The sequence below is a fragment of the Rhyacophila brunnea genome, unplaced genomic scaffold, assembly GCF_057557595.1.
Source record: "Rhyacophila brunnea isolate RB1 unplaced genomic scaffold, BYU_Rbru_1.0 scaffold_17, whole genome shotgun sequence".
In the NCBI taxonomy this organism is placed as follows: Eukaryota; Metazoa; Arthropoda; class Insecta; order Trichoptera; family Rhyacophilidae; genus Rhyacophila; species Rhyacophila brunnea.
Genome location: NW_028232827.1, coordinates 31,830,375 through 31,855,771, shown reverse-complemented (window position 1 = coordinate 31,855,771; position 25,397 = coordinate 31,830,375). Strand labels below are relative to the sequence as shown.

The window sequence follows — 25,397 nt, the reverse complement described above, 5'->3', positions numbered from 1 at the left end:
AATCAACTAAATTTAGTGTCTATAATAATTGAAATCCTTTATTTACTATGTACGTACTTAAAATTATATTAAAAGTGCCTACTGATGAACAATAAAAAAACAATACCATTAATATTGGGAGATATTCAATAACTGAGAACTACAGTGAGTTTAATAAAAAGTCTAGTGTTTTAATAGTCAACTTTATTGTGTCGGATATGAGAAGAAAACTCCAAATATATTGCGACGATGTTGATACTACAGAAGTCGCTCTTCAGCACCACCCTATTCCTATGGACTTTCGCAACACTTCTAACGTTAGCAAGTAAGTATATACCAATATTACATACCAATTCTCAAATTTCTAGACTCTTGCCCAAGGACCATGAACTGTTCATCAAAAGATACGATCACATTATAACGTTCGTTGACATTTTAGTTTATGATTTTCTCCATACATTTATTCTTCACTTTTATAACAATCTAATTCTCGGGTATACCGAGCAAAACTTTTCGTGTGTCGATCGTTTAAAAAACATCATTTTCGACCCTAAGCAATACAATCCGACCGGGAAGTTAACTATACCGACGTCGCCGGGATCGGATTACGTTTATGACACTAGTTAAGTGTCTAATTACCTGATTGGTGTTTTCGCCGACAACATTGAAAAAGTATCCACGCGTATGGTTGAAATTGCATGTGAGCTTTGTGAAGTCAGTCGGTACCTACCAGCGTCGGCGGCTCAGCACTTCATTATAATAAACAACTTCTTTTGTAGTTTATGATTTTTACGATGGTTTTCAGATGTTTTATGTTCTATGCTTAAATAGAACGTGGCTTGAAAAATGTTATATAACGATATGACGAGTAGGTACCTACCTAATGTTTATAACGAGCAAATTCAGTCGGTCCCATCTTCCTCGTAATAACCAAGTTCGACTGTATTACATATTTTGTAAGTCCTAAATATGACGAGGATAAAAGGCTGTTTCGCCTCAAACTGTATACACTTACATAATTATTGTCTTTGGATGTGTTAATAGGTTAAACTTATAATTTCATTTTAATGTTTACATAAGAACTTATTTTCTCTTCTTCTTTATTGTTTTATATTGGTTGTTATTAGTAATTAAGTCTTTTTTTTTAATTTAGTTCATACTGTTTACATGTTTGTATTATATTTTATTGTGCATTATGGCTCATTGGCCAATAGCTTTAATCCCATAATACTGCATTATAATATAAATCAATATATAATATTAATAAACTGCTCCTTAGATTTTTTAAAGTTATACATAATTTGAAAACGCTAGGTAGGTAGGTACCGAGAAATATATAACCACTACATATAAAAAAATCTTTTTGAAAAAAATACGACACCCGGCAGGACTCGACCCTGCGGCCCTCCAGAATCGCGCCCATGTGCACTGTCCACTATGCTATAGGTATCTTATCTAAATATTATTATGGTATTAAACTACCTTAATTACTAACCGGTGTTAAGATCACTGCAATTTTTTTATTATTATTATAAACTTGCCCTTCTAATAATTAAAAAAAACTATTTTTTTCAATGAATAATTTATATAATATGTATGTAATATGTTTAATACATACTTTACACTGACGAAGTGCTTATAGCATGCATAAGTGAGGTTTAAATCTCTCTTCTTTATGTAAGTACGAAGAAATTCAAGCCGCTGAGTATATTGTTGAGATTTTACCCTGTATGTCAGTTAAGAATGTGTTTGAGTTAATGTGGATATAATTTTGTTAATGTATATCTCTATACCGTTGCCGACACCCTGGCACCATACGATATAATGATGAATACATATCTTAATAATTATACGAAGTATATAAAAACTAATAATTGAATGAAACTTTCTGATTAAAAATCACACCAGAGTAATGTGTTAATTGGCCAATCCGATCACTGAAGACAAGTGGTTGACCTGCCCTAAGGCGATGTTGATGGGAAAATTCTTGCACCACTAGAAAGCCGTTTGCATTGTCTTTAGTAACTGAAAAAAACCTCCACTTTTCTCGATGTATTGAACTAATCTCCTTATTTTTCCGACAGTAAAATTTGCTTTGTAACTAAGATAACTTAAGATACTTTTAACGGTTTTTCTCTGGAATTAAAATGCTTTTGTTTTCAAATATAAATACTTTTTTATGACAGTAAAAATGTAGAAGCGTGACATATGTACCTAATATGTATTTGTATTCAATATGCTATTACCATAATAATAATATTGTTATTCTAACGTGGGACACAATAACTGACCATTATATAGTAACTACCTACTTTAAAAATAATTATGCGCAATTTAAATTCCCAGAGTACAATTTTGAAAATTCAAATTAGGAAACAGTAAGGGGTAAATTCTGCTGAACCGGAAATGGTCAATATTCATAGTATTATGGAATGTAGTTAAGTTCGTAAATAATTGAACTACAAATAAAAGTGCTCTGTTAAAAAAACACAGTATTTTGAATAAATCAAAAATTTTATATAAGGCATATTATATGTACTTATATTATATACTTAACCTTATATTGTAGATACTTATAATCGACGAAATCTCATAAAACCGAAAATACTACATCACTCCATAAAAACTAGGGATCCCGAGCTATTTTCGATACATATGAATCCCGGGATTGGTAAACATAATCCCGAAGCTTTCGGGATTGATTTTTTTATCAATTTTTATGGAAAATAAAATAAAAACGAAAATGTAACAGAAAAATACTTTTAATAACAAATAACTAAATTGGAAATAAACTGAGTTTGAATGAAGTTTGATTTATACCCATGTGTAAGTTGCCGATTCATTTACTTTTTTCACATAAATTAATAAAAATGAGAAAGATTGGAAAAACAATGCTTCGCACTTTTAACAAAGTAATTCCACCATGATCTCATACGTATTACGGCAGTTTCATATTTGGCTGACTAATTCGATTTATGAAGCGGAAAGGCCATACACCATGATTTGCTTTACTATTTTAAATCTTGCTAACCCATTCATTATGTCTTTACTATCAGAAACAGCAATCGCATATTAAATTCACATTATTATTTATATTATAATATCATTTACTCCATTAAACTTATGTATTTCCAAGATTGAACGTATACAATATTGACAATAAATGTCTTAAATAGTATAAATTATACTAGATTTATTTTTGACCGATTTTATCAATGTTGTTTGTAAATATAAAAATTTTATATTAACTATGGATAAAAATGACAATCCCGGGACCAGTCCCGGGATCTCGGGATTGGATTCCCTAATAAAAACGATATTATTCAGTATGATACATTCAACACAATATGATGGCAATCGCATTGTAGGCAGATCTAGCTGACGTTGACAGAGAAATAGCTCATTTTACATTGTATTTGAATTGCTTATTTTGCTTTGTACGTCCACCTAATTTATATATCGACGGCCCCAGGAAAAACCATGATAAGTCTAAAATCATAAATGTTCAGGAGAGCGAAAAAACTAAAATATTTACGCTATTAAATTCATCATATAAAATGAGTAAGTTTTTTCTTATCTTATTTAAGTAAATCAGATAGACCATTTTATGGTCTATATTCCTATCAAAATTTAATGGTGATTAATTAATTAACAGCTGAGATAATGTCCAAAAATCGTTTTTATTTGGAATAATATTACGCACTTTATATTTCGACTCGATTCAACATGCTTTTGCGCGGACGAAATAGATTACTGACTCCGCATAACAAATTCATATTCTGAGATAGAAACCTTATTTTACTTCGCATTTTTCTTACTCTATACGATTTTATGAATTACAACTATAGTTATAACGCTCTTTTACGGAAAAATTGACATTGCGCAATATTTAACTCGAAATAGTACAGCGTGTCTATAAAATCTTAACAAGGGATATAGGGACATATTGATATATATATATTTTTATACGGAGTTTTTATAATTTAAATGTATTTAAGTATGACTTTTTATGTTTTTTTGCAAATTATTATTGATATTTTTATAAATAATCAGAATATGTACATTACTAAATAATAAACATTCAGGAAAAATGTTTATAATGGAATAATAAAGAAGTTATGAGGAAATTAGTACATAACACTACTTACTACACCATCAATAAAATATTTATTTTTTATACCTACCTTGTTACAAATTGTTCATTAAAAATATAGAATAGATAGAAAAAAAACAATATAATGTTAATGGTCATGTATATCAGTAGAACAATTTTAATTTAATTAATATTCAGTACAATTATCGAAACCAGAGAGATAATATATTTCATTAAATAAATCATTGTAAGTTCGTTAATAGTTTACATAAAGGATATACTGAGTGAATTAAATTAGTAATTATCACTTTAGAACACGCATAATTATGATTGTTCAATATAAAAATACAAAAATATTAAATAACTAGTGGAATATAATATTATACTTACATAACAATTTGGCACAAATGTACCTACCAAAGCATCGAAATGTTGGAAAAAATATATTTAAGTAGGTTTATTAGTTTCAAAAATTTTAATACTAATAAACCTAAGGAAAGTGTTATTTATAACCTAATAATTATTATTTAAAGACAGCTGAATTCACTTTCGTTATCAAATGAGATAGCATTATTAAAATGTTCATCAGCAGAAGTTAAATTCATATAAAATTTATACTAGGCTTGTATAACATACACATTCTATAATCACGATTAGGTAATTACCTATCTAAAATAACATTGATACAACATTATGTAGTTCTTATGTAACAAGAGTGATAACCTTTTCAGTACCTACCTTATATTCTCTTTTTTCAATTCAATTTTTGCAACATGATAATATCATTAAGATATTATCTTTCTGTAGGTAATTGATCTTGTAAAATTGTAATTATAAGCTTATAAATACTGATCCAGTGATCATAATAACTATCGTTGTGTTTTTCTAATGTTTATTGTTGATATGAGTTTAATTACCGATTAGTAAACATAGATGGATTATATTTAATTGTCAACATAAATCATGAAACATCAGTATAAGTACGTCTTAACTGAACTCAGTTATGTAAATAATACGAGGTGTCATGATTGCATTAATATAATTGGAAAGTTAAAATAAGTATGTACCTCCGCAACATTGTAATATTTAGTTTAAAATTTAAATAATCGTGCTACGAATCTGCATTTTTCTAAACGGTTGGCTTTCAAGTAGTATTTTCTTTAAATGATACATTATGTTATCTAATCCAATCGATTACGTAGAGTTTTTTTATTTATCAACAAAACATCGTTTAATATCCGTTGTCATTCATATCACTTTATTTAACTTATTTTGATCGATCTAAAAATTGTATAACTCCGACCGATTTAACTTAGATAAAATATTAATTACTATTTTTGCTAGTTTTCATATTTTAAAACAATCATATTCAATAAATTACTAAATAATTTACTAGATTTAAAACCAATTGATATTTTGTTCAATAGTATAGGTACCTACCAGATACCAAATTTTAATCTCATCTTATATACATTACTTACCTAGATTCTAGACAACAATAAATGCTTCATAAACTGACTATTTTCATACACGGTTTTTGGTAAAATTCTATTGAAAATAATAGATAAAATAAGTTTTCAAAAAACCCGGCTAATCTCCCTTTTAGGTGACCGATGCAATAATAATTTATAATCCACAGAGCTCGTTTTCGAAAAATATTCAATGTACAAAGTAATAATAATATATACCCTTTTATATTATTGCAAAAATACTATTAACACGTAGGACGTATTTTTTTTATTTTTAGCCGAACTCATAATATTATTATTACAATGAGCTTAAGTCGGTCCCAATCAACTAGTAAGCCTTTCGGAAATTCTCACCATTTCAAAGTGTAGGTAATAAAAATGATTTTTTTCACTTTCTTAAGTCATAAATATTATTCCGTAATTAGTAAGAATTTAGCTAAAAGAATAATAAAATAAACTCTCTTGTATTTGCTAGCTAGGTAAGTCCTTCCTTTTAAATAATAAAATATTTTGTAATTTAAACATGAAAATACTGCCTAGTTGTTATTATCGATGTACAAGACTAATTTAATCAAAATGTGTCATACTGTACCGAAAATAAAATAATTTTTTGAAGTTAAAACATAATATTATAGATATAAGCATCCGCCTATAACATCGTGGGTTCCGAGTTCGAATCATGGATCTGAAAAATAGATACAAATTGTTTTTCAATTTGTGCTCGGAGTCCTAATAGGTTGAGCAAGTGGCTGACATCCATTTCTCGTAAAAACAAAACCTGTTCTCCAATCTGTGGGGGGCCTCATTAGGATCGGACATGATCGGATATTTTAGGTGGGTACATTTTTATTTGGAAAACAATTTGTTTTCTAGTGATAGGTAATAATATTTAATTAAAATATGTCGTTTTCTGCTAAGTATTTATTTAAATTAAGTTTATTTATAATTAGGTACATACTTTTTTTACTCATCTAAATAATTGAAACAGTGAATTATTATAATGATATATCCATATCGTTTTCTATTGGATATTTGTTTAATATCAAATAATATAGCAATTTCAAACTACAACATTGTTTTTTGGGTATCTAAGTAGAAGAGTAATTAACCGAAAATAGTCGAAGAAAGCTTGTGGAGGTCTTTATTTTGCGGTGGATTGAAATTGGCTGATGAATCAAAATTAATATTTAAACATTATTACTGTGTCCTAGTATAGTATAAGTACCTACTTATATTAGTACAAAATAATTCTTTTCTATTTTGTTTGTTTTATATTCAATAATATAATATTTTGATAATAAAACACTAGTGCTAGTGACTAATGAGTAGCTTTTTAACTAAAACTGCATTTACCTACTGCAAATTCCAATATTTTCCGAAGATAAACCAATATATTTTTCGAAACTAATGTGATACGTCAATATAAACCATGCCGTATATTAGGATCTCCGTTAAAGACTGTTATAGCAAGTATAACAACCCTCTTACTCGTAAAATAAAACGCAGTACACTTTTTTTATTGATATATGACTATACTCCTCGGATATTTATGTGAACACAAATTTGGTCGATGCGATATGTAGATATAGAGCACCATTGTCGAAAACCTAACTTTGTCAATTTTTATGCTAGAGACCTGAAATTTTTACAGGACATGCACAAAAAATATGATATTATAAAAAGCTAATAAAACTTAAAACGCTATTTTCAGACTTATCATGGTTTTTCCTGGGGCCGTCGATATATATACACATAAGTAAGACTTTATCATTTTAAAAAATATCAAAAATTTTGACATAATATTTTGAGAGATTTTGAATAGGTATTTTCTTTTTATTGGGTCGCCTAACCAAAATTTTACCCTTATCTGGGTCGTGACTAAAACAGTTTGAATAACCCTGGATTCGGGGTAACACTGCCTGGTTTTGTGTGATCAGGTAACTTTATTACTTACCCCCATTTCACACGCAGCGAATATTATCGTGCGTTACAAAATTGCGTAACTTCATATCACGCGGTTATTATTCGCTGCGTGTTTACAGGGGTTGGTGACCGATCTATGGAAATAGTCCGAAATTGCAAAATTCTAATTATGATTATCATACCACGACCCAGATACAGTGGCTTAACTGCAAGTAACTTACATTTATTATGTAGGTACCTCATACTTCCGTAATGAAATTAAAAATATATTACCTAATCCCAAATCCAACTTGTCAATAAAACAATAATTTTAAAATTCTATTATAATACATACTTGTAATTATTTCACAAGAGTGCATTAGTCAGAATATGTAATTAATTGTAATGAAATAAATTACCTACTTACCTATTACAGTATTACAAATAAAAATTGCGCTTTTTAGGAAGAGACGTAGCTCCCTTTCTCTTTCGAACGTGTTAATGGCAGCCAGTGGCGTTCCTCTTTGAAATATTACGTCTAATCTTTTCTATAATTTACGTGATTTTTTCTGAATGTTCATCTAAATATTTTATATATCGTCGCTATAGGATTGGTTTGTCGAATATCCGTTTTTGTCGAAATCGACCTTTTAATGCAGAATGTTTTTTTTGTATCTAAATAGACTAAAACCATCCTTTTCTTTAAATTACTTTGTAATGGTAATGAATACATCATTCGTATGCTGTAAAAATGACAATTTAAATATCTCCATATATTTAAATATAGGATTATGAAAATTGTTTTTCGTCTCCTGAACATTTGGTCTATTCGAGAAACCAATCTACAGCGACGATATGTGTCTGCCTGTCACAAACAACTATGTATCTATGTGCATTAGTAGGTAAAAACCCCTCCGGAGGGTGTAGAAAAAAATATATCTGAATTCTTGTTAATAATTTGTAGTTGTTTATGCATTTAAGGGCGCACTCATTGTAGGTTGTTGTTTTTATAAGGATACAAATTAGATTGACAGCATTAATATTTAATAGTTTTACGTCATTCTCGGACAAACACAGTATGTGAGGAACGATTATTCAATTGAAGATTATTTAGTGAACTGCTTGATTGAAAGGTTCTATCTCGACTAATGTAATAAAAATAAATGGTAAGTTTGAGTGACGAGTAATTAAGTATCGTCTGAGATCGTTAGTTCTATTTTATGTTGATAGATGTTACTGTATAATTTTATACTGGCATCCATAATTTAAGAACTTACTTTATGTACACTAACAGAATAAGATTGCATACAGAAGAGATAGCGAATATTTTTAATCGATAAGAAAATAATAAACTAAAACGAACTCACTTGTGTTTATAATTTCGAAATATTTTTTTTCCTAATGAGTACACCTAATAATTAATTATTTATTATGATCTCTTGTTTTTATGAGATTTTATACGTCACTGATTTTTAAACGCACGTTTCCCTTTTCGCACACTGAACAATGATGAAATCTATTTTATCGGATAAAGAACTCACATGGAAAAAAAATAGTCCAAACTCATCCAACAGAATACGTAGTAATTTCGCTATTATTGAATATGTTCATATTATATCTTCGTAGAGTATCTTAATATCGAGGGAATCTGACTCGTAGGCCCGGCTGAATAAGTATAATATACTTTTGTGTCTATTTGTCAAACAAATTTGGATACAGGCAGGGGCGGGTCTAGCGGTAAGCGGACTAAGCGGCAGCGTGGGGCCCCGAGGTACCAAGGGGCCCCGAGATATTGGAATGTTTTTAAAGAATTGTCTTACAAACGGATTTTGATAATTCCTGATATTTTTTGATAATCTCTGTGATTGGGTGCAGTTCATCCCTTACTTTATTATGGTCTCGCTACTAAGCAGTGGAATGCGAACTATTGAAAGGATCTGTCCTACTGAAGTCATTAGAAAATTTCATCAATAATTTCCGAGATGAATATGAAAAAGTTGAAAAAGAGGCAACTGATTTATCAGGATTATCCTTTAATGATGAATATGGAAAAACTCGCAGACAACAAAAAAGAAAAATGTTTTTTGATGAAAACAAAGAAGTCGGACATGTATTTACAACTAGAGAAGATTTCAAATGAAATTAATTTTATGTCATAATATGTGATAAGACCAAGGCAGAACTATCTCAAAGAACACAAATATATGAAATGGTTAAAGAGCCTTTTCTATTTTTTTTTCTAGCCTTTTTCTAATAGAAAGTACTATGAAAACCACACCAGACATCTATCGAGCCGCCAACGAATTGTCTTGCACATTCCCAAATGTAGAAATATTAATGATTTTTTTTAACAATCCCCTTATCTAATGCGTCAGGTGAAAGATCGTTTTCTGTTTTAAAGCGTGTAAAAAAATATTTGAGACGTACTATGGGAGAAGAAAGATTAAATACTATGGCCATTTTATATATAGAGCAAGAAATTTTTATCCGAATTGACACTGCCAAAATAATTGACGAATTTGCAAGTAATAAAGCAAGACAAAAATTTATTTAAAAAATATGTTTTTCTTTATTTTATTTCTACTACCTTTGTTTACATTTTATGTTTATAAATTAATGAGAGTTTCTATGTATAAAACTTTTTTTTTCTAACTTGAATTTGGGGGCCCGAAATTTTTACCACTCAGGGCCTCCGCTTGACTTGATTCGCCACGGATACAGGTCATATAAACGCATATTCCATCCCCTATTACTAATCCTTTTGAGTGATTATAAACACATATATACAGGGCTTTTTTGTCATGTAACGCGGTGGAATGGCGTTCCGGCACCCTTTTCACGTTTCATTGTTTCAAAAGCAATTAGACGAAACAATGTTCGCGCTTACAGAATACAAGTTAATTTTCCTGATATGATATGAAAAGACCCTGAAAAATTATCGCATTTTATATAGGCATTTAATTCTATTACCATTTCTTCAAGTGATGTGAACGCGAATTTTCGCAAATGAATATAATTATTACCACAATAAGAGCTTCGTTGAAAACCAAAACATTTTCGGCACTTTTGTTCATCAAACTCGTCGGACCACTTTTGACACTTTCCTTCTAAATACGTTGATCAGTGCTAACACTAAGAAAAGGAACGAGACGATTTGGCAGATGAGAATTGGACTGAACTTTGGAAATCACCATGGCCCCGACAAAGGGGGGACTGACAGGACTCTAGCCTGGGGGATCGACTAGATAAGTGAGATAAACGCACATCACAAATTTGTTCTAATCGTGCTTAGTTGCTTTGCATAGTTGCTTTAAATGATATTTGAATATAATTTTCTTTGATAGGTAAGAAGTTTGGCAAGAAGTGAGTTCCGGCACCTTTGTTTTTTTTTAAAAACCCCTGCATATAACATATAATACTTCTACAAGCTATTAAGTTCTTTCTCGTCTATATACTTACTCCTTATTTCTCCATGTCCGTGAGCAACAGTTAGTTGTTCTTGACTTGTTCTGTCTTCCTAGGTCAAGCAATAAATAGAATTTCGATATGCTATATTCAATACGCTACATTTTGATGCAGGGTTTTGAATATGTGAGTCTCCTACGAAAATGAAACACGCATTATGCACGTGCAATAGTGTGTGTAATACACCAACATTAAATGAGCGTAAATGCATAAACCGAGAGCAGTAGTTATCATTATTCGATGTATGACGTATTCTTGACACGTGTTTAAGTTTATCCCGGTTTCTTCCTTACTCGAGTTTGGTTACCAGCTACTCCTCACCCGTTAGATATGTCAGTTCCCATTATTTCTGAGTTCCCTGATGTATACTATATCCCGTATTGTAGATACAATACAAAACACCCTCCTCCACCCGCCGTGTCTGTACAGCCGTGGATTATGCACGGCCGCCTTCGACAGCGCTGTTTTGCGACATAATGAAATAGTTGTACAACTGATTAAAATTACATGAGTCAGAGTCTACCCGTTAATTAGTAATGCACCATCTTCTACAATCTACGTCCTACGCGAACGCGTCATGCCTGACTCGTGACGTCTAATAAGCTACGTTTCCGAGTCAGAGGCTTCCTGTGAAACAGTCACTTGATGATATGATTGTTTCTTCGAGACTAGTAAGACTTCATGAATCATGTAGATATAAAAACACGCGCGTTAAAATGCTATATGCAATACGTTCATGTTTCCAACTGACTCAAATACCTAATGACTCAAATGAACTAACCTATGAGAACGGATCATTACCTCTAATTGAACGAAAGCCTCCGAGTCACTAATAATTGACTTGATTCCCATAGCTAAATGATAGTATTTAGTGGTCTAGCTAGAAGGATGCAGGAATCCAGTTGGCTAAGAAAAACGTAGAGCAGTTGAGACTCTTTTGAATCATTCAAAGTACTCATCTGAGACAGCTGCAACGTCGCTTCTTCGCCTTATAGCTATCACAAGTGAGAGGCTATATATTATGATCCTGTCTATTCTTTCTATTTCTTACAATAATTGTATTTTTAATTACCTACCAGAAGTTTGGTTTAAATTAACCACGCATATGTGTACCTACACGCAACAGCAGTCCTAAAATTGTCATTTCCTCGATGGTTATTTATTTTGATTGTTTTTTTTTCAGATAGTATACAGAAATTCCTGGAGACACCCTCTCCAGCAGAAGTGAGCCCAGATAAGGACGTCTTGCTTCGATGTAAAGTGCAGAATCGTCGAGGAACATGCTCATGGCAGAAAGATAACAAGGTATTTATTGTATTGGTACATTCAGTCAATGACGTCTCTAGGCAAAGAAAGGCCTGAAATGACGTCCCCTTTCATTTTTAGTCTCAAGTTGTACCTATGCGAAATTGTTAATTACAATTGCATACCTAACTATTTTATTGTCTTAAAGAGACAAATGCAACAAAAATCTTTAAATAATTACATACCCAATATCATCTACTGAGGACACTTTCACGAAACCTACTCGTCCTCTCAAATAGCGGTGATTTTATGTACGTGCATGTCTGAAGTTTGGAGGCTCCCTCGATTTCCGATCAGGTAGAGTGTCAGCCTATAATGTCGTAGGTCCCGGGTTTGATTTCCGGGTCTAGTAAATTCACATGTAAGTCGCCTAGAGTCATTACTCACATGTTGCAATTTTGTCATTTTTGAATTAAATAAATGATTGATTCTAAAGGCTATCTAAAATCGTAAATCTATCTTTCTGTATATAAAGAAAAATAGTTGGTTATCAAAGATCATTTTAAGCCATGTGAAAATCGTTGACAAAGTTTACGGTTGGTGTCAAAACTCACATTTTTCAATGAATAATATAAATTCTGTCACCAAGACCTTTCTATCGTATCAGGGAGCTCTATTTCTCATATTGTGCTGTTTTTCTGCAGCCTTAGGAGTATTATATATTATAATATGTACCTACTTAAAAAAAACATGTAAATCGACTCTCACTCATTGATATTCAAGGGAGTTCAATACCTTTTTTCTAATTACAAAACACTGTGGTTTTTTGCGATTATCTCAACACTCGTTTTTTTATATGTGAGTTATGACTCTAGGCAACTCAAGTGTGTTTGAGCCTGTTTGAGTATGGACCTATGGTTGATCAATTGGCTAACATCAATTTCTCATAAAACAAAAATATGTTAATAAAACCTCCACTCAGTGGAGAGCCATATATTATGATCCTCTTGAAATCGAACATGATAATGTAATGTAATGTATAAGTAAAAATATTGTTTATTTCGACTACCGACATTTTGACAGTGAAATAAATTTAACTAATAAATGCTAGCAAGTCGCTACAACGTTATAATATTATGAACTGTATTCGATCAATCACTATGTAAATAATTTACATATATATATGCAGAAGCCACTTATCAAGTGATACGTGAAAAATAACTGCCAGAGGAGACGTCCGCCGCACCTTTTCGATACAAAAAACGTTTGCCCTACAATTTGCCTGAGAACAAGTAAGCAACAGGAAGTGACAGCGAACCGTGAAAATCGCCCGACGAAGAAGACAACGGATTTGTTCCCCAACGGATATGTGCCTATCATTTTTTTGTTTCTCGTCACTTCCTCAAACTCGTTTCCAGCTTGTTAGTAGTACGCCGGTACATTCTCTGTCTAATTCTATTCTTTGTGATAGTGCAGATACCTACCTACAACGTTTAGCTCCGTATTTTAGTTATGTGTCTCATGATGTATGATTCCACTAGCATACGGTTATGAGCATTCATTCAATTCTTGACCAGTGACGTCCCTAGACAAAATGCCACCCCATTTTTTTTAAACAGTATCTACTTTTTATCATTCTTTCAATACTCCAATATTTAAGAAATGTATTGTAAGGATACATTACTAACAAAATATAATTACCACCAAATCTAATTTTATTTAAATGTCATATCTACTTCAATGAATAGAAAATATTACGAGTCCACGGTTTCAGATACATTTAAAAATACACATTCCAAAACTCGCGAGTAACTGGCAAAAATATTTTTGGATAAATTTTAAATTAGGTAGTGACACGAACCCAAATTGTCAGCCCTCCGTGGGTGCCCCCCAAGTGGAGTAGTGGACGACGCAACCATTTTGGTCTGAACCTAATAGTTAAATCTGGCACTAGGTAAAAGACGATGACCCTTGACAAAGCTAAACATAATTAAATAAGTATAAAAGTCCTACAGTTCAGCTTGACGGATCTAACGACCCCTCAAGGTGAGCTGTAGAAGGAATAAGTCGGTCACAGACCATGAATATATAGGTGACAAAATAATCTAAGTAAATCTCAATAATAATTAATAAATGCTCAATTTTAATATGTATATGTTTATTACGTATAGATTAGTAATAAACAGAGTTTAAATTGTATGTAAAATGTAATATAATAGATTTGATAAATATTAAAGCGAGAGATTCGCACGCCTTCAGTAGGTAAGTATATACCTACATATAATTCGCAAATCTGCACGTGTCATTGTTGGCCATCAAGGACGTGACGTCCAAGGTCTGCGGAAGTAAACTAGACATCGCCAACCCGACAAAATATACAGTCATGTTAAACCTTTTATGTTAATTAATACATTTTGTTTCCAACCAGTGAGCTGATTTTTTTAATCGAAAGATATTTCCGTTATTACTAAGCTTGGGTGGCTATTTCTACAGAAACCTAATGATTATCCTCGATTTGCCGCCTTTCGAATGACTGCCGCCCCCAAGCGACGCTCAATCTGCCTACCCCTCGAGACGTCACTGCTTATGACACTTCGACCTTTTTTGACTAGATAAATTTTGATTGATTGTTTTGTGCATAATATTATTAAAGGCTTGCCTCCTATACCGGGATCTATGGCGGACCTCCCCACCTAAGCTAAGGTTAAGAGGAGTGTGAATTTCTACAGTAGTATTCTTCCTGTGGTTTCCACGAAACCCCAGGGTTAATGGTATTCCGTGTATTTTTAGCGATTTTTAAATAAATCCAGTTGATTTACTGAGTTGTCGGCACCCAACATATTATGAAGCACTGATCGCGACCTCCTTTTGGGGTAGCCAAAAGTAGCATGCAACCCTTTGCCATATTGGATAAATAGTCATTTTTACACTTAACTACACACTTACTGCACAATAATTATAAAGTAAAATTCTATACGTGAATTATCGTTTAATTATATAAACATAAACCATGATGTCACATTAAATTTATTGCATAGCCACATATTTTTTTATGTTAATCATCATTAATGAAAACAGCGTTCGAAGCCGGCGACTTTTTTCTTACGATCGGAGCAAATTTGTGGTGGGTGCCACGCCGGGCGCCCAGGCTAGAGTCCTATTACCCCCCTTCCTTGTGGGGGCCATGATGAAAGGTCTCTGATGCTTGCTAAATAATTTCAAATGTTATAACCTAGGGGCGGCAGGTTATATGAAAGTATGGTGAGGCGGGCTGATAATCAATTTGTGGCAAAATTTCCACGTTAACATTATTTTATATGGGTACGTTATAATGACCAAAGTAAATCCTCCGTGATGCCCTGATTTTTTTTTATCGCGTCGCTATTTCTCGTAAGTTGTCAGCTATTGTTGGCCTGCTTCATTCAGTTGTATGAGAAAGCCGGTTCCTTGCCCCTCTTTTTATTTAATACCTCTATGGTTATAACAGACATAACGTACAAAGACTCATTCAATTTATAGTCCATATTCTTTGGTATAATCATTCTTTTCATTTGTTATCGCCGCCCGCGGTGGATACGTGATGAAGTGTCCACTTGTGAATCCGTGGGTCTGACAAATTCACATGTTTTTTTATGTGTATTTGAGGTTTAACCAGTGCTCGAAATGGAAAATTTCACGAACAGGAACGCTCTATAATTTTCCGAAAAAACGGTATGTTTAATTTTTTTTCTTTACATACGTACGTACGTTGGATGTATAAATGCAACAATAAACTTTGAACTTCTTACGTGGATGTATATTGAGCAAGTGGGCAAGGATTGTCAGCGTCGCAGGCGAAAGAACCTCGTCTCAACAAAGTATACCGTCAAGAATTGTATTATTCTTTACTCTTACTTTATCTACCACCCATAATCAGCAGGCATGTTACTTCTACCACCACTCGTCACTGCTTATAACTTATATTACTGTCTCATTTGGGATAGTTCAGTTTGTTAATTAATTAAACTTAAAAAACAACATATCCACATACCTACCATAAAGATTCAAATTAAAAATTAATTTACATATAACAAATTTTACAGATTATAGATTCAAGACGAGCACAGAATATTTTTAAAAAAATCAAAGAAATAGTATTAAAATAGTGTTTAAAAATAAAGAAATAGATGCAGCAACTATTAGAAAAAATAGTAAGTACCTATACAGAGACGAGTAAATACAAAATTTATACAGTACATATCTGTACACCGATAGAGCTAACTACGCCATTTAATTATTTAAGAAGTTATAAAACAAATAATTTATAAATCGTTCACATAAACTCGTTCTCACGCAGGAGGAATATACCAATATCCGAAGCGATTTGGTTGAACACAGTGTGTAAGCGTTCTTAAGATAAATCAATCGGATAAAGCCATGGATGGCATCCACACAGCTTCAAACAAAGGATCCTCAAAGATTTCTTTTGAACCTTCTCCACCATAAAGGCCATTAGGCCATACCTACTTCTAAGAAAAGCTTCAAGCCATCATCACCAAACTACGTAATTATAGCATTTTAAATTACCAATGGTGTATCATTAATTATCGGCTTTTGAGGTTTGAGAATCGATATCTCCGCCGAATCTTAGGGGTACATTGGTACGACCGCGTTACAAATACCCGAGTTCGTGAGCACAGCAGCCTTCGGTGATTGAAGTTATCACGAAGAGACGATTTACGTGGCTGGGACACGTATTCCGGATGCCGCCAAAGAGTGCGGCACTTCGTACCCTTGTGGCACAGCCTCAAGGGTTCCATCGCCGTGGCCGCCTCTCCCTCACCCTGCAGCGGTGCTACAAAAGCGACCTATTTGCTGCAGGTCTGACATGGCGGGAGGCGCATGGCGATGGACCGAGGGAAGTGGCGCCAATGCTTGCCCTATGCCCCAATATTAGGACATGACAGGGTAGAAGAAGAAGTATCATTAATTATATAAGATAAAACATGACGGAAGGTGCAACTCGAGTTGCTAAACACGATTCCTATAAAATAATATAAAATTGTCATTAATCAGTAGGTACCTACCTATATTCAACATTATAAGGACTAATATTGTAGTGTATGTATATACCTATACCATAGGCACCACATCGTGAAGCTGGCCCCCAGGCTAGGATCTTTGGTGGGGCCCCCTTCTTATCGCTAAGAATAAAGGCAGTATGTACGGGGTAACAATCATCTGTATATTTAGTGTTTTATTGTATATTTTAAAACATCCATACGAATTATGGAGATGTCGAGTATTAATAAATAATTACGAATTGTTTCGTATAACCACATAACTATAAATAATAGTATTGTAAGAAAATTCTTTTTTTTACTATTAAAGCAAATTTGTGATGTGTGTTTATCTCACTTATCTGGTCGATTCGCCTCGCCGGGCTCCTCCTGAGCACGGGCTCCCAGGCTAGAGCCCTCTCAGCCCCTCGTTGTGGAGACCATGACCTATATGTTACAATGATGATGCTTTGGTTACCATTATTGTAATATACGTACACTTACCACCTCAGATTAAAGAACTTCACCGTATTTATTTAATCTATGACTACCATCTAAAATTATTTGTTGTCCGCACTGAACACGTACCTACCTAATTTGTGAGTGTATTTTAAACTAAACGATTCAATTTGTGATGTTTGTCCTTACCTAGTCTCATTATAGTCATTATTATTGCCACGGTGATGAATAATGATAATACAGAACAATAATTTATTATTATGATAGTAATAAAATTTTATTGGAGGGTATTCCTTTTTTTTTTAAAACAAATTTACAAACAAAAATTAACTAAAAGTTCTCTACATAGTAGGTATCTATTATTTATAAAGTAGCAAGTTACAACGTATGTAATTATAACATAATAGAAACGTCCCTTAAAAATAAACTAATTACGGTAGGCTATTCAATAGTTTCATACCAAAACCATTTTTGTAGGAAAATGGCATAATGGTGCATTCATTTATTATTTATTGTAAAAATAAGGGTTTACGACACGTCATAAATATTTTTTAACACGTTGAGTCAATTATCGAAATGACATTGAATCAGAAAACCCTGTTTCAACTGTATTGTCGATCTTAAATGCTTATCGGAGTGAATTCTTAATGTTTTAGCAGATTTACACGAAGTACCTACTACTTAATTAAACCTTCATACAATTTATAAATATCCACTCATATTTATCATTTTCAAAACGAAAAAATTCTGCTTGTGGCCACTGGTCAACAGCATTATATGTTAAATCAGTTTGGATACCAACGACAAAAAATATACTTATATGTAATATATAGAAAGGTATCGCCTGCTGAGATGTTTAATTAAATTTTAAGAGAACAAATTTAAATAATACAAAATGTTTTAAAAAACAAGCGATTATCACTAATAAGTAGATTTTAGCGGAATTGTACGATTTAAATTACCAAACTTTATCATATTAATTTTACCACCGAAAATTTTGCCCGCAAAAATAGACGTGGGTATAAAATTAACACGGCGATTAGATGGCGATGAAAATAAATAAGTTTTATCACTCAGAATTAAATATAAGTAATAAATTAGTAGGTAAGTAAATTCGCAATGCATACCAGTCAAAAGTAAAAGCGAGACTGTACTGAGATGTTTCATACTTTAGAAATTATTATACAAATATGTAGGTGCCAACTTTATTTTTTATTGAATTTAAGTTATTTAAGTACAAAAGGTTTTCAAACAATGTCAGCAAAGGCACAATTCGTTTGTAGCTTGCAGCTGTAGTTACTTTTTTTATGTAAGTATGCAATTATTTGGAGTGTTTAGACAATGCATTTAGACACGGATGTATCGACACAAAAAAGAAAATTGAAAGAAATTTAGGGATGTCATAAATTTTATTTTTAACCCTTGCACGCCCGGCATGACATAACTTCGTTAATTTTTAATTTTGAGAAACACTTTAAAAGATACATTCACACATAAATATCTCAATCTAACGAACCGCAACGCAATTTTAAATGAATCCACGAGCCGGAACGGTATATTTTGGCATTCCACGAACCACAACGGCGCTCCGGTGCGTTCCTGTCCATTTCGAGCGCTGGGTTTAACCTACTAGTATATTATACGTAGCTGACATTCCTTTATCGTTAACAAATCTTTGGTAAGATCCACATCGGATTGTAGAGGCAATGAAAACAAATTTATTGTTATTATAAGTATGCACCTTTTTCCACAGTCCTCCATTTTGTACTGGGTTTCATTAAATTCCTTTACTCATTTCAGCCAGTTGGAACGTACTCTGGAAAATACGAATGGTCTGGTGGAGCCGTGGGAGGAACAGCCGGCGGAGAGGACTGTTCCCTTTGGGTGAGGGCTGCTTCTCTTCAGCTAGACGATGGTCTCTGGCAGTGTCAAGTCACGGCCAGTTCATATGATGCACAGGTAATTTTTTTTTATCAAATGTATGTGACTCATCCAAAAGTGAACACATCGACAGATCATAATGACGTCTACATAAGCTTATAATTGAATTTTAAAAACGGGTCACGGTATCAGTACAATTACTGGGATAGAATCAGGGGCACGCCAAGCAGGGGGTGTTAGGGGTACGAATCACCCGAAAGAATTCGAATAAATCACTTATAATAATTTTATTAAATAATAATTGTTATTAAACCACATAAAATAAACTTTATAGTGAAAAAAATCGATACAAAATATCTATCGATTTTAGACGCTCTAAATTATAATTCAGAATGTTAGGCCTATACTTAATCGGTAAAAAGTGTCATAAGCTTTGCTATAAATTTTGATGTAGGTACCTAAATAAAATAATTGTTTCTAAACTTCTTTGACTTAATGGATAATGGATAATGCGCGGACGGGGCGTAAATCCAAGAGATGCAGGTTCGTTTCCTGCCGGGTGTCTTACTTTTTTCAAAAAGATTTTTTCTATTGGTAATAATATATTTTCCCAGAAGTGTTTTTCAAAATTATGTATCTACATATCGTCTCTATTCTGGCAGAACACACTAACTGGAGAATACTAGTTTTGAGTAATTTGACTTTGAAGTCGTTAAAATGTTTGAAATGGTCTATCATGTGAGTTTATTAGGTAATCGTAAAAAGGATGACTTTAAAATAAAGTGTTTATTTATTAAGAAGGTTTCCAGACGATAAAGTTTGAAATAAGGAACATTTTGGTATAACTAACTCAATATGTCATTTTTTCGAAATAGTGTCTTCTGCCAGAACAGTGACGATATTATAATTATTACTCATTCGTAATCGTACCTATCTGTATATTAAATAAGACGTCATTCTGAAAAATGCCATGTAAATGTGATATTTCCATGAACTATATGAAAAAAAATATTGCATCATTTGTTTGTCATTAGAGTCAAGGACCAACCCTTTCGTCACTTGCCTTGGATTCAACTAAATATTTTCTTATATCAATTAAAACTTAATACACATTACCAGTTAAAGTTTTCTCGAGCAGAGTATGATATTATAAATAACACGCTTTTATGTTAAGGATGCATTATCAAGTCCAGCGATTCCACTGTCAGTACGCGTTGCACCTCAGCCACCCCGCCTACTCCAAAGTGGATCCGCCCTAGCTCCTGGCCGTGCTCTGTCAGCCGCCCAGGGGGCCAGAACGTCCATACTCTGCGAATCCAGATATGGGAATCCGCCAGCGTCGATTACATGGTTTTTGGGTAAATATACATTATTATAAGTTTTAATTTATTCTTAACATAACCGAAAAGTTAAGTTTTTTTCTGATTAAATATACTGAAATTCTGATATTGAATCGGCTTCAAACATATCACTGATGATGCAGCTGGTTGCGACGAGCGGACAGATCATCACACGTGTTGCAGTTTCGTCGGTGCCACATTCGCAGTTTGAAGGATTATCGGAGTATTAACAATTCTTCATATTATTTTTAGTTCAAGTTACTCCGGTTCGTATCCGATTCAAAGTCCTGAATCAGCAGCTTTCAACTGGGTAACATTGACAAGGTTGCGTAGTCGCATTTCTCATTCCACCTCGCCATTCTTTCCACTGCAGTCGGCTTCGTAACTGCTCTTCTCAGGACAAATGCCAACAACTAGCCTTGACGATAATAACAATAAACATCGAAAGGATACCAAATGCCGAAGAGAATTTTCTAAAATACCATACCAAATACAATTCTACCATTCTTTCCTTTCGATAATTCGTCAATTACTTTCCGACTGCCTTTCTACAAGGCATGCTTACTTTTCACTCTCTTGAATGTCGTAGGTCTCTTCTGGTCTTGAAACACTTTTGCCTGTTATCGCGAGGGATGGTTTCCAATCCTGGTGTCCTAATGAATTTGAATTTGCATGCGCCTGTCAATTACCTACGCCATCGCAGCCATGATTTATTCTGGATCGCAACTGTTTTCTCGTGTCAAACCTATCAGGCACAATTAGCGAGGGGTGCAAGATTAGCAATGCGCTCCCCAAAAAATTAGACATATTCGGTAACGTGCTATGTATTTTGATTTCGAAATTTTATTTTTCTGTATAAAATTGTACTTAAGTATGTTTTTATTATTATTTTATATATCCTCTTCTTCTCTCTAGTGAGCGTAATATTTGTTATAATGTAAATCTCATATTGTGTACGTCTTGAATTTAGATTTGTTATGTGCACAATGTTTCGTTTTCTTCAATAAATAAATAACTGCGACATTCTCATAATAAATAACAAAGTTCGAGGAAAACATATTGGTTTCTAAAAATCCAATTGTAAATTATCTCCAGAATTGTAATCATTGCTAATGACGTTATATCTAAAAACATATTATAATATATTGTAACCTAATGTCTTGACTTTTTTTCTACACACATTTATCACTATTTAGTACCTATACCTACAGAACGGGGGCTCGGGAGACACCTTCATGGCCGCCGAAGAAAAAGCATGGTGCCGTTTTCACAGAATTACGATGTTATTGTTACTAGGTCCTGTCTGGTCAGAGGGTGTATAGAGAAGGGATTCTTGCGGCTATCTGTTCCCGCCATCTTGATTTTTCAAGCAAACGGCAATATTGCCATCTCCTTTTTTAGGAAAAACTTTTTTCCCAACGGTATTACACACATTACATATATACACATTTTTCGTTTCAAGCATTTCCAATCATAATAATACATTGCCATACAAGCCTTGCCGATACATAGGTATTGTCCGTAACTACAATATTGTCATAATATTTTTTAGATGACGAGCAATTAAGCGCCTGGAGCCAGACAAATTCTTCGGAGGTGGAGCGTCCGAGGGTATGGGCGGCGAGGTCTGCAGTCGAGATAGTCGGATCCCGAGCTGCGCATGGAAGACGTCTTTCGTGCAGGGCTACGCATGCTGCCTATCCGGAGCCTGGATACAGAGATGCTTCAGCCATACTGGATGTTACATGTAACTTTTTAACCATTCTGTGAATAAAATAATTATTTGAACTATTTAATTCGGTTCTCGTATGTTTAGTCAGTTTAGTGGAAGCCAGCGGCAAACAAATTCTGATGATAGTCGACATACTGGATTATTTGTTAGGTTAGGTTTTTTTTTTTTGACCATGTCCGATCCTAATAGGATCATATGGGCTTCCACAGAGTAGAGGTTTGTATTAACAGATTTTGTTTTTTACGAGAAATGGATGTCAGCCACTTGCACAACCTATTACGTCCATACCCTGACTCACACACAAACTGAAAAACAATATGTGTACTTGCCAGACCCAGGATTTGAACCTGAGACCCACAGCGTGATAGTCCAACGCTTATGCCGCGTGGCCACCGTGGGTGTTTAGGTTGGGTTAGGTTAGGTTATCATTGTTGAATTCATGAATTTTGCCGAAATCGGCAATGAAAATTATCGCTGTTCCCGACTGGCTTCCAGTAAGCAGACTTATACCTTTCTTAACGTTTCGGAACTGTTGAAGTCTCCATTCTCAATAATAAAATAATATTGCCATTATTTTTTTATAGTCAATTCATGGTGGAATTGCATTGTATTATTTGATTAATTATTTGTTTAATTATATTACTAATTATAATACTTATTCCACTTTATTAATTTAATTTTGTGCCGGTTTCGTCGTTTCGAGTTGATAATGTCCCTTTGAAGATGGCGAAACCGGTACAAAATTTAATTAATAAAGTGGAATAAGTACAATAAAATTTTGTTTTATTTAATTAAACAAATAATTACTTAATCGAATAATATGGCCATTGTTTAGACCAGAATTTCCCAACTGCCGGTCCGAATTTTTTTGTACTGTTCCGGAAATAATCGTCGAATGCCATTCGACTATAACTTCCCGGTAAAAAACACATATCACCGCATTGTCATTGTATTTTATTATATTGTACCGATTGTACCCTTGTGATTATGTAAACAATAAATAAACTCTCCACCGCCAAAGTAGACTCCCACAAGTCCCAAAGTTGTGACCCGCGACATCTGCAGACTCCCACATATTATTTAAATAAGCATAATTTACTTATTTAAAAATCGTCAAAGCTTGTACCAACCCTTGGAGTTGTTTATTTTACAGTTTGAATTAGTAAATCGTAAACAATTTATATTTTTAAGGTAGATCGCCCGTATAATAAAATAATGGGTACTGTTCGGTTATCAGGAATACAGCGGAAAACACATTTTGAAAATACCCGATATACTGGATTATTTGTTAGTTTGGTTTAGGTTAGGTTAGGTTAGGTTAGGTTAGGCTTGGTTAGGTTAACCTAACAAATAATCCAGTTTATCGGCTATTTTCAAAATGTGTTTTCCGCTGTATTCCTGATAACCGAACAGTACCAAATAATGTTTATGCAGCTAAACCCTCTGAAAATATTTCAGTCCAATTCTTTGTATACGTTAGTGATAATTAACGTAGTTCTTTCACTTCTAGTTCCACCAATAGCAAGTATAGCTGGCGCCGACGGGCTGGACTCCCTGGAAGAGGGTGCTGGCGCTCTGGCCCTCCGCTGCCTGGCAGAAGGGAATCCTCCACCTAACGCTTGGTGGAGCAGAGCGGCTCCAAGATCATTGCCTTCAAATTCGCAGTCGCAAGATGCACTGCTTCTGGCACCTCTTGCTAGAAATCATTCAGGTAATAAAATTGCAGCATTTCGGATATATCGTCGGTGTTTTGTAAAAAGGGCGAATTAACCAAAATGCTACTTTACAGGAGGATTTTTAACTTTTGACATTTATTTGTTTTTTACCTGTAGATGATTATAAATATCTAACAAGTTTATAATAAAGCTTAGAAAGAATACTGTCATTATAATAGGTATTATTATATAATATTTTAAAAGGCCTAATATGTCACATTTGATTTTTATTTCGTAATTTTAATTTATTTTATTTTAGTCGATTATCGTTTTTAAGTACTTTCCTGTAGAGATAAAAATTCGCCGTTTTTACACAACATAGCTAGTGGAGTACATATTGTATTTTAATTAAAATCTCGATTTCGCCAAAATGGTTGATTCGCCCTTTTTACAAAACACCGACGATATATTCCTACGTCTGATTCCACCAGTTGTGAATGGAGTCCTCTCTCAGATCTCTCTCTCTCTCTCTGAAACCTTGTTTCTGACTAGTGCTAACAAATATGGCGTACCTGTATGGATATATATTCTGGACTTTCAACAGTCTCATTATTCATTATTCATTAATCATTTATTAACACGAGCATTAAATATTGTTTTTTTTTTCTTTTTAGGAACTTACACCTGCCAGGCCAAAAACTCAATGGGAGAATCAGATCCTGTTAGTATTGACATCGACGTAAAATGTGAGTTTTTCTTCTATATGCATGCATATAGTTACCTACAATTTTAAAAGTTTTAAGAAAAATAAATACCGCCAAAATCGAAATTAATCCGATAAATTCTTTGTATTGCAGATCCAGCCAGGGTGATGTGGGTTGGACCTGAGCCTGCTGTGCAAGCTTCGCTCTTTTCAAGAGTTGTTTTAGAATGTCGTGCCGAAGGAAACCCACCGCCAAGATATCTCTGGACTCATTCGTAAGATATACCTACAACTAAACTCATACGTATGTCTGAATGCAAGGCAAGGTTTTTACCAAGCTGTAGGCAGTGACGTCCCTAGACAAAGTGTCGCCTTTAGGCTGACTTAGAATGCCACCCGTTTACATTTTTAGTCTCCAAACGTATACAAAGTTGT

At 33.5% G+C, this 25,397-nt stretch overlaps 1 protein-coding gene across 1 annotated transcript in view; it reads left to right on the top strand.

The window, feature by feature from the left end:
- Positions 1 to 228: 228 nt before the first annotated feature.
- The window catches only part of LOC147073957 (irregular chiasm C-roughest protein), a 40,197-nt gene continuing 15,028 nt past the window's right edge, over positions 229 to 25,397 (top strand). Inside the window, exons 1-9 of the mRNA XM_085944709.1 lie at positions 229 to 304; positions 9,018 to 9,065; positions 12,092 to 12,213; positions 19,452 to 19,610; positions 20,707 to 20,890; positions 22,425 to 22,619; positions 24,115 to 24,315; positions 24,934 to 25,005; positions 25,117 to 25,237. Coding sequence (XP_085800835.1) covers positions 229 to 304; positions 9,018 to 9,065; positions 12,092 to 12,213; positions 19,452 to 19,610; positions 20,707 to 20,890; positions 22,425 to 22,619; positions 24,115 to 24,315; positions 24,934 to 25,005; positions 25,117 to 25,237 — 1,178 coding nt within the window. The remainder of the gene's footprint in view (positions 305 to 9,017; positions 9,066 to 12,091; positions 12,214 to 19,451; positions 19,611 to 20,706; positions 20,891 to 22,424; positions 22,620 to 24,114; positions 24,316 to 24,933; positions 25,006 to 25,116; positions 25,238 to 25,397) is intronic.